The following is a 13,321-nucleotide window of genomic DNA, read 5'->3' as shown; positions in this document are numbered from 1 at the left end:
GAGCCATGTCGCCTGCTGTGCAGGAGGTGATGTCCAGGAACTCATTAAGAATTCACTACATAGCTAACTTACAGTAAAATTGTATATATATATGTCTACTTCAGAAAGAAGCCTCTTTATGTTTAATGGAGTTAATGGGCACAGGATGGCAGCCTAGGCTTGGGCTTAGGACTGGCATGAGGGGGAACAGTGCTCATGTGCCTTTAACACCTCTATCTCCTCCTCAAGAGGTCCAGAGGGTGGCAAGACAAGAACGGGCCTTCTCTTCAGTGGCTCCCCGTCTATGGAATGCTCTCCCCATGGAAGTTCGCCTGGCGCCTTCATTATACACCTTTAGGCACCAGACAAAAATGTTCCTTTTTAACCAGGCCTTTGGTTGATCTTATTGACATCCAACACCCTTTCAGAATGTGGGGGGGGGGGCGTTACTGGGTTATTGCTTTTGGTTTGATTTTATATGTTGTGGTCTTGTTGTGAACCGCCCTGAGACCTCCGGGTATAGGGTGGTGTATAAGTTGAATAAGTAATCATCATCATCATCTCCACAATCAGGACTTTGTGTTATGCCACGGCAGCCATTTTGTGTTATGCCACACCCCCATGGTAGCCATTTTCAAACTGGAGCGCATAGCACTTGAAGCGTGCCCACTTGTTCAAAAATGTTGACAACCCCTGAGCTAATTATATATGCATCATAATGGGAGCATTCATCAGGCTTAACTTTTTTTACAAAATACAGATGCAAAAAAAATGCAACGTAACAAGGTGCAAAAGTCATTAGCACTAATGTTGTTTCAAGGTACCCTGAGTGCATTGTTATTATTATTATTATTATTAATTAAAAATTTTCTTGATTTACAGAAGTATGTGTAATGTCTCTCATATTTTTTCCATGTAACATCCCTGAGTGCATTGTGAGCCTTGGATTTGGTCTTCAGCATGAACACTGAAATGAGATCCCAGTCCTATCTCACACTCCTGGTTAGCTTTCTTCATTTCTTCTGCCTAATTTTAGGTGGCAAAAGTTGTTTTGCTATTGCTATTTTTAAACAATATGGAGCCGGAAAACCTCGCCAATCTACCAGAAATATACCAGCAGATCCTGATCTACTTTCTGCCCATCCCACACATAGATACACACACACACACACACACACTCACAGAGAGAGCGAGAGAGAATAGTGCTCCTCTCTTCTATTCAGTATAAGTGCTTAAAGCTATCACCATAAAGGGAGGAGAGAGATAAAAGAAGACCAGGAAGTCCTGTGGTCTAAAGAATGACAAAAGAGAACTGAGGTTTTTTTCAAAGGCTGCATCCTAGGGGAGTTCCACTATGTCAAGCCAAGGAGCATACAGATAAGCATATAGGCAAGTAGGGTTTTTAAAACCCTTTAAGATCACAACTTATAACCCTCTTCCTAAAAATAGAATTGTGTATATACTATTCCCTGAGGCACGATGATGCCATCAGGGAAAGACTCCTACTGAGCGGCAACACTGCTGAGCTGCATGAAAGAAGCAGGAAAAATGAGGTATAACATTATTTCAGTGTGCTCAAGAATGCTGTTTCAAGCTTTAAACAGTGTTCAGTGCAATCCTATTTAGGTTTACTGAGAAGTAAGGACCACTGGGTTCAATGGGGCTTTCTTTCTAGTAAATGTGTTTAGGATCGCAGCCTTCATTTGTTTGATATATTCATTTAAGGCTATGGCCTCAATCCAGGGAAATGGGCAAGTAGCCAGGGCAGCAAACATCCTGCAAAGTAAGTGCCTCATCATACACACAAGAACTGTTTAAGAAGCAACCAATGGCATCTTATGCTTGTTATGTGGTTACATGATGTAGTCATCCTCTCAAAGAGGTAATAAGCTCTTTTGTACCATAAAGTATCAGTCCCTCACATAAAAAAACCCATCTCAGTACATGGATTGCATGTACGTTATCACAACATTTACATTTATTATCCCCAATTGGGCTTTGTTACAAAGTTCTCCAGAAACCTATTCCAATTTTGAATTCTATCACAAAGTCCACAACTCTAGTAAGCACACAACAATTCCAGCAGACAACATTTTTGCACACTGCAATTCCAGGAGGCGACCTTTGTAAAAAGTAGTATGAAAGTTGATAAAGATTAAGAGGAAATTGACAATAGCGATATACCATATACATATATGCATCACATATGAGTAAATGGGTTAGTGGGATGCACATATACATAGGGAATTATTGCCAATATTTTAAAAACAAGGCACCATCATTAAGCAAAATCATATTCTTTAGCTACGGAGACTATTAAGAAGCTGTCAAAAGATCAGTCAGTGGCAGCATTACAACACTGTCACATGTTGCTAGATTTAATGCACAGAGTAAATTAGTTTAGCTCTGATTAAAGCTTAGGTTACTTGCACACAATCTGAAATCCAAAAATGATTTCAGATAAAAGCTACTGAGTCCCTGAACCCTAACACTTCAGTCACAAATAATTCCCTAAGTCATAAAAACAAACAGCCAATGAGATTTTCTTCCATCATGCACCCTTAAGTAAACATCTGGAAAACACTGCCCTGTCTGAGGTATCCTGACAAAATGGCTAAGTTCTCATTAACTCAGCTTAGTGAAATGTTGCAGTGCAGTGTTTTCAGAGGTCAACACAGATCAGGAATGCAGGAACCAAACAAATTTGACACTAGCAACATGATACTTGCTCTCACAGATAGTATCATAAGCTTACAACCCTCCTGGCTCAGAATTCCTTATTCATGTGCCCAAAAGAATTCAACAGTGGCAGGAGGGACAAGGCAACAAGACAAGGTGAAAGGTGCAGATAAGAAGTTTGTTAAATTGTTTCTCCTTGCCTACTTCAGGTTTTTAAAGTCACACATTAATATAAATTGCCTTCCGAAAGAGAATGAAACAGAACAGAAGCCACCTGCAAAAACAATCCTGGTCAGCAGCACAGTATACTGAAAGAAGTGTGGAAATCCTTATCTAATTTCATTCAGAATAGTTTCCATAAAACTACCACAACATCAAGACAAGTTATCAGCAGACTCAACTAGAACAAAACCTACTGGATCATGTATCTCAAGTTGTCATGGAGCAGATGGATATGCAACAAAAGATAACCTTACTAGGTGCCTGCCCCAATCCTCCCAGGGAGGCCTCTCCTGAAACTCATTCCCCACTAGATCTCTGCTGACCTTATACTAAAGAGGAAGAGTCTGCTATATTCTCTACTTTTCCCTGTGCCAAGGAGCTCTTGATCCTTGCCCCAGGAAACCTGAATCAATTTCTCTAACAACATTGGCAGGCACCTGTGACAGTCCAAGAGGGAACTCAACCCTGCCAGCTCGTACATGGGCATCTGCACTCTCACCAGGAAAAGCAACCTGAAGCACGGCAGCAAAACCTTTATCAAGAGCCTGGTATAAAATGGTCCTGCTAACTAAGCTATCAAAATTCACTGGGTATTTTAGGTCTGCATCGTGTATCACGAAGTAATTAATAAAATGAATCACACAAGTATACATTTTCGTAAGTCAATGGCAACCACCGTAGTAAAAAAAAAATCAAAAAACTTTTGTCAAACTGTGGTAACACCTGTGTCTGCCTAAAAAGATATTTCAGCAGGCCTATCTCTGCACATACACTTCAGTTATACTTGTTTTGAAATGTTGCTTAGTGTATCTGTACATTAAAATTTATTGTTTGCTATTGTTTTATGTACACCGCTTATGGAATTTTTCAATTAAGCTGAATATATATATTCTAATTCCTAATAAATACATTTGGGAGATTCAGTTACAACTAAATACATTTGGGAGGTTTAATTTACATTTTAAAGTTTTGTATATTTTTCATTTCGTTGTTGCAAGTTGTTTTGAAACCCACCTGCTGAAGAGAGGGGTATATTTTATTAAAAATAAACAAACTTGTCAAAATCAACAGGGGTGGGAGGAGAAAGTAACAAACTAGCATCCCCACTCCTTGTCCCAGCAAGACGCGAAATAAATATTTGTCTCTGCTCCACCAATAATCCACTCAAAAGGAAGGAGAAAAGAAGTGTTTTCCCACATCCCTAGAAATTCACAGCTGGGAAGAGAAATCTCAACAGAATGCAACAATATCAAAGTAAACACATAATTCTTACAGAATAAGTTGCTAGCTCATCTAGCTCAGTTTGGTCTGCTCCAACTGCCAGCAGCTCTCCAGGATATCCCCCCCAGCCCACCTAGAAATGTCACAGGGGATTTAACTGGGACCTTCTGCATACAAAGCAGATGCACTACCCAGGGAGTTACAGCCCTTCAGTTGAGTAGGCAAGGACTGTATCCAAATTCCTACTTTAAACATTCTTCACTACCTATGATAAGGAAGGTGCTTTTTCTACACCTAAAGCAGCTGAGACAAACATGGTGCCCCTCCAATTTGTTTTGGACAACTCTCATCAGCGCCACGCAGCACAGCTGTATGATGCCAGGGCAGATAGAATCATGCTGGGCATGCTACCAGCAGCTGATGGGAGTTGGTTGTCTGAAACATTTGGAGAACATTGGAGAGGTGTCTTAAAGGAACACACAAAACTTAAGGGGAGTTATAGAAATGGGCTGAGCACCCCCAGTCAATTCTTTATGCCTCCTTCAGATGTCCACCTCACACTTGGCTCTATGCTCCTAGCCTGCAATCAAATTTTTGATGAGAACCATGCTTTCAGTTGAACAACAGAACAGTCACCACTGATTCACCCAAAAGCAAAAATAAAAGTATTATTTCCTCATTTCCAGTGTGTAGACAAAACCCTCCCCACTGAGTCTCTGTTGAAGAAACCACTCTTAAGATACAGGCAAAGGGGTCTTAATATTAAGTCACTTGCAAAGGGATCTTAACACCTCTTACTATAGCATGGATATTTCATATTCATTAGATCTATGAAGAAATGAAATTTAAAGATGTCAGCTTACATTTTGGCATAGGTAAACAGGTAATTTATTGTATTTTATTCATGCAACTAAAGTCTGCAGCACCAAGTTCCACAGATGAGACATAAATATGGTCTCAATAATGCATCCTCAATGTAATTTTTAAACTGAACTCATTCTCATTACAGGCAGCAACCGATATAGGCACATCAAAATGACGTGTGACCGTGCACACGCGAATGGTACCAAATCCTGAAGTAGCCGCAAAACGCTGTAAAGATGTAATGAAAAGGGGTTAGAGGAAGCTTACATGTGCTCCACCAATGCATGTAGGGGTCTGGAAGGGAACTCCCACGCAAAACAAGTATTGTCTGTAGTTTCCAAGCTGAGATCAAAGGAACAGAACTGACAAGTCTAGTGCTACATAAAACTGTTTCCTACCAAACAAAGAAGGCATATGCTGCAATGCTGAAGAGTTAGGATTGTGAAATCCCACAGATCAGCAAGAACTTGTCTGTAATCAGGATTGCAGTAAAAGACTGGAAGTGTTATCGGCTAAGAACAGTAAAAGTATCAGACACTATACCAAGCTTTTAACAAGAGTGTGCTACATAAAAGTATGTTTTACACAGCATATCAGTTAAGTATAAGGAATCAATGGAAATATCTGCATTTCATCTGAAACAATCAGATCATCATATAACTCACGAATCTTTTGCGTTTTCACAGAAAAAACATATAAACACTGAGTTGCCTGAAGGAAGAGCTGGTGCTGCCCATTTAATAAGAAATAGTATGTACTGGTGGTGATAATGGTATGAATCGAGAAGTGAAAATCAGAACCTAAAAAAATCATCCAAACAATATCAGTCATGTGGTTTGAGATTACAAAAAATCAGCATTTGAAAAGGCACTCTATTTCAGTAGGAAGAAAAAATCCCAGCATAACTGAACTGAGAGCCGATCCACACCACACAACCAAAGTTCATCTAACACATATTTAAAACAAGTAACTTAAAGCAAGTGGGAACTGTAATCTGTTAAGGGTGCTTGGAATTGTAGTTCTGGGGAGGACTGCAGTTCCTTGGATACTCTGGAGAAGTCAAGTGATTTAAATGTATGGTGTAGATCTACTCTAAGAATCTCGGGGGGGGGGATTTCCCTCAAGTTTGTATCTTTCTGTGAAAGTGTATTAACTATGCACAAATCACTACATTAAAAACATCAGGTCCTGAATGTTCCAATCACATAATCATTCCTGTTCATCTTCATAGAAACAGGCTGCCTTTTCATAATACTCCTTTAAAGTTGGCTCTTGGAACAAAAGGACAAAATATCGCGTTTTTAAAAATGCTTAGTAAAATTAACCACATAGCTCCCAAAGGAGCCAGCGGGGACAACTTCCCAGGCACAAGGAGTCTCCTGCACTCTGGAAATACTTTGTGAGCAATGAGAAATCCATTCTCTATTATAAATCTGTGTTATTTAGAAATCAATCAAGCATTGAGGGTATCTTTTTTATTATACAATCCAGGGTAGCTTTAACCTTTATAAAGTTTGGCTTTTGGGTAAATGTTAAGTATTCTGATCTCATTTTTAAATTATAAAAGAAACCCTAACAAATTAACATTTATGAAGTACTTCATAGTTTTCACTGTATTTTCTATTTATTATTTCATATATGTCAACAATACCATAAGTGATGTATTGAAACACATTATTGTGAATCATCAGATCCATGTTATGAAAACACTCACACACAAATGTAGTGCAATAAAAACTAGACAAACATACAAGTTTTGATGTTCTCTGCTCAAGTTAAGAGTCCATTACTGTGTTTACCCCATGGTGGCAGAAACCATATGCTTGCTTATACAGAAACCCCTCAGATTTAGCAACTGCAGCATGATTGTTCTTTGTTTCCATATGCTCAATATCTGTTCAATTAAAAAAAAACAACTTCGCCAAGGTTAAGAGACAAACATTGCTTTGTGTAATATGGGCAGGATTCTTGTACAACAAAAAAGCATATAATGGCAATCTAATGCACACTTAGCAAAGAATATGCGAGACTTGCTTCTGGGTAGAGATGCATGAGACAGGGATATATTTAATCAGTAAGAGGATGAACCCTTTTCAAATTAGTCACATTGCAGCAATCGCATCACTTGCATTCATTCATGACAAAGGTGGGTTTAAACACAAATTCTAGTACAATGCAATTTGAGGCATTGTTGAAAGCAAGACCACTTTTAAAATAAATTGGAAAACGTTATTTTAATCCATTAGCATTTTAAAATATAAAGTATTTTTATTGTGCTGGGGCAACCCAATAAGTTGGGTGGGGTACAAATAATAACATTATTATCATTAACATTATAAGACCAATAAGCATGTGGGAGAAAAATGTCTTAAGCTTAGGTTTTAATATTTTCTGATGCACACTACACTTTTTCAGGCTGTAATCCTGAATTAATAGGAGGTAGGCCCCATTGTGCCCAGTAAGAGTACCTAAGAGAATGCATAGAATCAGGCTGTGGCATTGATACACTCCAATTGGGAAGAAGGATGAGATATAAATTCAATATTGTAAATAATGTTGGCACCCCAGATCTAAGCATATTGGACAGAATAAAAAATGCATGAGTGGGCTTCTTCTTCTAATGCAATGGGACTTCTCCTTCTTCTTCTTCCCCTCTTGCACTCTAAAATTTGCTCCTGAGGGTCCCTCCAAAGCACATTTTAAGGGTTCACAGGGGAGAAGAGGGAAGAGGAAGTTCAAGTATCACTGCACAAGCAGAAGTATATTCTTCTCACAGAGACAACCCATTACATGGAATTGAGCCCCAATGACTATACAGACAACTTTAAAACGACGAGATATACTTTCACATTTTATGTAGAAGTGCCTGTGAACTCATGTGGACTTTTTTTTTAAGAGACGGGCCAGAGTATCATCTTTTAAAACTTAACTGATTCTACTCAGATGTCCTACTATGAACACATACACATCTGCATGTGTACACACCCAGTCACTCTGATGATCTTTAGCTTCCCAGCCATACTAATTTAATAGAAAAAGAACTAGACTTCATTCCTGTACTGAATGCAAGATCTACACCAGGGGTAGGCAACCTAGGGCCCGGGGGCCGGATGCGGCCCAATCGCCTTCCAAATCCGGCCCACAGTCCAGGAATCAGCGTGTTTTTACATGAGTAGAAAGTGTCCTTTTATTTAAAATGCATCTCTGGGTTATTCGTTCATTTTTTCTCTCTTCAAAATATAGTCTGGCCCGCCACATGGTCTGAGGGATGGTGGACCGGCCCACAGCTGAAGAAGGCTGCTGACCCCTGATCTGCACAATTCACTCACTGGCAGTCCTATCTGCTGCCCATACAAAGTAACACCGGTCCTGAGAGATCTGCAATGGCTCCCAGTATGTTTCCAAGCACAATTCAAAGTGTTGGTGCTGACCTGAAGGAACGTCTCCACCCCCATCATTCAGACCGGACCTTGAGGTCCAGCGCCGAGGGCCTTCTGGCGGTTCCCTCACTGCAAGAAGTCAGGTTACAGGGAAGCAGGCAGAGGACCTTCTCGGTAGTGGTGCTTGCCCTGTGGAACACCCTCCCATCAGATGTCAAGGCAATAAGCAACTATCTTACTTTTAAAAGACATCTGAAGGCAGCCCTGTTTAGGGAAGTTTTTAATGTTTAATGCTGTATTGTGTTTTTAATATTCGGTTGGCAGCCGCCCAGAGTGGCTGGGGAAACCCAGCCAGATGGGCGGGGTATAGATATTAAATTATTATTATTATTATTATAAAAATATTAGCAAGAAAGCAATTTTAAACAATATAACTCTCCTAAATTTGTATCAAAAATTTGAGGAACATCAAGCAAGCCCAACTGATTTACATAATTTAAACTACAATCAACAAACATTAGTTACATCATCCCACCACTTTAAAAAGACAACAGAAGGATCTCTATTTCCTAATGCATGGTGGAGAGACATATCAGTTATATTTATTTAAAGACACAAGCAGTTATCTCTAGGACAATCAGGCAGAGATAGAAGGGCAGCAGCAATAAAGGGTATCACACTACTGCAGGGACTAGTTATATAGAGCATTTAGTGACGTTGGCCCATTAGAAAAACTCCAATACACATGTTGGGTATATAGACTGAACTTCAGCCTTTTTAGGTTTGGCACCCACCTATTAACCCCAACCTGCAATGTGGGACTGAATCATTTCCCTTCCCCTACGCTTAGTTTGGTGGAAACTCTTACGCATTTCTTCTGCCAAGTGAAATGCTTTTATTCTCCCAGGCATTTGGGGGTAAATTAGTTGTTAAAGCTTTATATTTTCTCATGCTGTTATTTTTTTATTGATTGGTGTTTTTTAATGATTGCTTTTAATTAATATATCATTTTACATTATTGCACATTTTGTAACATGTTGGCTATTGCCCTGGGATCACCCTATGAAGGGCTATCTACAAATCTGGTAAATAAAAGAATAATGACTATTTCTCCATATCTCTCTGTTCTTAACTCTTTCCACCAATCCCACTTTTTTTCTTTTATTATTTATTATAAAATTGGGGCAGTATAGTGCTGCTGTTGGGAGCTAGAACAGACTGCTGTACAATCCAAACAGCTTAAAACCATGAAATAAGCAACCCAGAGGTCCTTGATTCTAATAAACCATCATTCTTTTTTGCAACTCCAGTCCACATTAAGATGATACACTGCTCTTGAGCTACTTGCAATACTCAGCACCCCTCTTCTCACACTCGACTTACTTTAACTTGTGCTACTAATTAACAATTGCAGATGTAAACAAGCACATGCCCTAAGTAAACCCACTTCCCTCAAAGACAGCTGACCAGGCAAAAGACCCACCCCAAGACTTCTTTTTCACCTGCCTGCCAGAAAAGCATAACGATTGAAAACATCAACGACCTGGTCCTGAAACAAATGTTGGTCTTTTTCAAGTTCAGCTGACTTTCTCTGAAAAGATCCATAGGTAGCTGCCAGTCTGAACAGCTGACCCTTACAGCTCCATTCATATCAAGTTACACAATCCAAGTAACAGAGTGAAAGTTGTCAATTACCAGCCGCAGGAGGAGGAGGTGGTGGTGGTTGAATGTGGAAAGACGGGGCACCACACAGGAACCTACGCCAAGCAAAAGCTGTAGTTTTGGCTGACAAGGGGAGGGGGTGCATTGTTTTCCTCCCACCCCCTCTCCTCACTCAGCCACGCCGACTTCTGCCGGGGGTCCCGGGTGAGAATCCTCCTCTGTTTTGCATAGCCTTGAGAAAAGGGAGGAGGCGCAGCCAGCTCCAAGCGCGTGAACTGGATTGCAGGACAGCAGAGTCAGCCTTCCTTCCACCGACCTCCACTCTTTTTCCGCTTACCAGACGGAGGGGAAACACGGAGAGAGGAGGGGGCGCCGCAAAGCGGCAGTTCCCCCTGCGCGAGTCCCTTTGCAAGAAAGAGGGGCGGGCGAGTGGAAGCGGGGCGGGAAGAGCAGTCGGGGCCAAGGACTGCCTTGACACCCAGGCTATAAAGGCCGAGAAAGTTGCTGCCGGGAGCGGGTCAGCAGGAGGCAGGAAAACATTAGCAACAGCAGCAAGCAGGCCTCGCAGCGTCCCCTGCCTCTTGTCAGACTCTCACCCTCCTCCTCTTTCTGCCTTCAGGCTTGCAACAATCCCAGGCACGCTTGCCACGGGAGCAAGCTCCGCTGGCAGACCACCGCAAGGGTCACGCTGCGAATCTGAAAGCCGAAATGCCCGCTCAGAAACACGGGAAGGCCAGCTTGCGAGCAGCTATGCCTAGGATCCCGCGGAAAGGCGGCAAAGCTGCTTATACGCACGTTTGTACTTGGCCTAGGCTGAACACAGAGCACAGGATTGCAATGCAAGGCCGCTAGCCCATAAGCGGAGAGAAGAGGGGAAATCAACCCTTGCTTAGCCTAGCATGGAGCTGCGATTCTCTTAGGAGCTGCCTCCCGGCGAGCACAACGGCATACTTCCGAGGAAAGCATGCACAGGGTGGCACAGTAAGGCCGCCGTCCAAGCACACCCAGGAAGCAAGCTGACATCCCCATGAACGTGCACAAACGGAAGCAGTTTACCCATCAGCAAAGCCTACATCCAAGCAGGCCTTGCTCCCAAGGAAGTGTCCTTTAGGATGGCGGCCTCCCATATAAGAGGTTTGCCCCCCAAGTGCCCAAGACTGCAAAGCCCTAACCCCACTCGCCAGGGAGTAAGGAGGCGCATTTTGGCATGGCAGCTTCTACATTTGGCTTCCAGGTTAAGGGCCTCTGGCTGAAACCCTACTTACCCCAGGAAATCAGCCCCACGACATTTCCTCCCTGCTTCTAGAACGGCTGCCTCTCAGCTCCGTGGGCCTTTACCTCTCTTTTCCCGCCGCCGCCGCAAGAGGTTAAATGCCTACGGGATTGCAAGCTCAGCCGGCTGCCATCCTAACAAAACCCCTGTGTGCACGCAGGAAATGACAACAAACGGCGTTTTCTCTTTGTTTCAGCCTGGCCACCTGAGCTCCGTGGGCCTTACCCCCAGGTGGACTGAGTGCCCACAGGGTCGCAGGCTTCAGCATGAGGCTACTTACGATCCTAACTCTGCTACAAACCCTATCATTTTTCTCTCTTGCTTTGGCTCGGGTGGGCCTCATCCCCACCCAACCCACCCCGGATAGGGTGCGAGTGGTGGTCAAGCGCCCAGCGGGCTGCAGGCTCCAGCTCCTCAAGCAGCGCAGGGAAGTCAGCACCGCCGGATCCTCCAGCGTTTCCTCCCCGCAGCGCCTGGGCTTGCTCCCGAGTAGCCCCGGCTTAGGGTCGCATTGTTGAAGGCACAAATAACAAGAAGGATAAGGAAGGCCACTCACCAGGGAGAAGAGGTTGGAGTGACAGTCCTCCAGGCTCGCCCCGTTCGCCACCGCAGTCATGATCCTCCTCGGCGAGCCCGGCCTCCAGAGCGGGGCATGTCTGAGGAGGAGGAAGGAGGAGGAGGGGAGGGAGGAGGAGGGGGGGTCTCAGGAAGGCCGAGGTGGGCGGGCCCGGCCGGCCGGTGGAGACGAGGGGGGGGCGCCGCCGCCGCCGCTCTCTTTTCAAGGCCTCCCCCCCTCCCTCCGCGCTTCTTCCGAGGAGAGACGGAGGAAGGAGGAGAGACGCCGCTCAGCCGCCTCGCCCACCCCGGCCACACAGCGCGGGCGAGGCCGGGCTCTCTCGCTCGCCTTCCTTCTCCTCGGCGCCCGCCCGCTTCGCCAGGCAGAAAAACAAAACACACACGCACACAAAAAAAAAGAAAACGAGGAAGATCGGCGCGGGCGGCGACGGCAAGCGGAGTGCGGCGGCGGCGGCGGCGGCGGTGGAGGAGGAGGGTGTGACGAGATGTGAGGAGGCGGCGGCGGCGGCGGCGCCGGGTGGGTCCTCCTTCTTCACGGGCGGAGGAGGAGGAGGAGGAGGGCGGAGGAGGACGGGGCCTCCCGCTTCCTTCTCGTTCCCTCACACACGCCCCGGCTCCTCGCCGTCGTCGTCGTCGTCGTCGCAGTCGTCACCGGGATATTAGTCGAAGCGCGGTCCCGCTCGTGCGCGCGACCGACCAGTCTCCCTCCTCCTTTTTTGGCCCCCTCCTCTCTATTTTTTCACCCCTCCTCCTCTTCCTTTTCTTCTTCTCCTCAGCAGCGGCGGCGGCGGGGAGCTTTCCCCCCCTCCTCCCTCAGCGCCGCCTCAAACGTACATAGAGATATGTACACACACACACACACGCTCACATACAGCCCTCTCGCCTCAGCTCTGGGCTCTGACAGCAATGGCGGCCGCCAGGAGCACCACGCCTCGCCATTGGCCCAGCGCGGCCCACGTGGGACAGGCCTCCCAGCTTGGACGGGGAAAGGCGGGGGGGAGGAGGGAGGGAGGAATGAGAAGTGCGGCGGCTCTCCTCTAGCTCAGGCGCGCCCGCGCGCTGTTACGAAGCGCTCGCCTTCGCCTCGGCCGCCGCTAGGGGCGCTGCGGAGCTGGAGTGACTAGAGAGCGGCGGCGGCAGGAGAGGCAGCCGTAAGTAACCCCTGCCTGGCCGGCACTACCTTGCTGTAGTGGAATGCGCAGAAGTTGCAGCAGGCGCCTGGGTACAGGGACACACCAAACACGCGAACCACGTTTTCCCACTCGCCCGAAAAGGTGAAAATGGGAAGTGTAGTTTGTTCAGGGAGCTGTAGTTCGGTGAGGGATAAACTAGCCATAGAAGTAAGGTAGCAGGACCGACGCACCGACCTTGCTGTAGTGCAGAAGGCGCAGGGGGCTCTCTCCTTCTGAATGCAAGGGCGTTTGAAAAACACACACATTTATCTTGGAAGCTGTAGTTTGTAACA

The 13,321-nt window shown here is 44.9% G+C and overlaps 1 protein-coding gene across 2 annotated transcripts in view; it reads right to left on the bottom strand.

The window, feature by feature from the left end:
* MED13L (mediator complex subunit 13L) overlaps positions 1-12,754 on the bottom strand; it is a 165,329-nt gene extending 152,575 nt beyond the window's left edge. Inside the window, exon 1 of one of the 2 annotated variants that reach the window (XM_083478401.1) lies at positions 11,837-12,754. In XM_083478401.1, the coding sequence (XP_083334527.1) occupies positions 11,837-11,896 (60 nt within the window). In that variant the 5' untranslated portion in view covers positions 11,897-12,754. Of the gene's footprint in view, positions 1-10,040; positions 10,586-11,836 lie in introns of those variants that run through there. The other variant, XM_083478402.1, reaches the window with a different exon arrangement.
* Between the last annotated feature and the right edge of the window lie 567 nt (positions 12,755-13,321).

This window comes from Podarcis liolepis (genome assembly GCF_965112155.1).
Source record: "Podarcis liolepis genome assembly, chromosome: 15".
Lineage (NCBI taxonomy): Eukaryota > Metazoa > Chordata > Lepidosauria > Squamata > Lacertidae > Podarcis > Podarcis liolepis.
The sequence above is the reverse complement of the archived record's forward strand: the minus strand, read 5'-3'. Positions and strand labels throughout refer to the sequence as shown.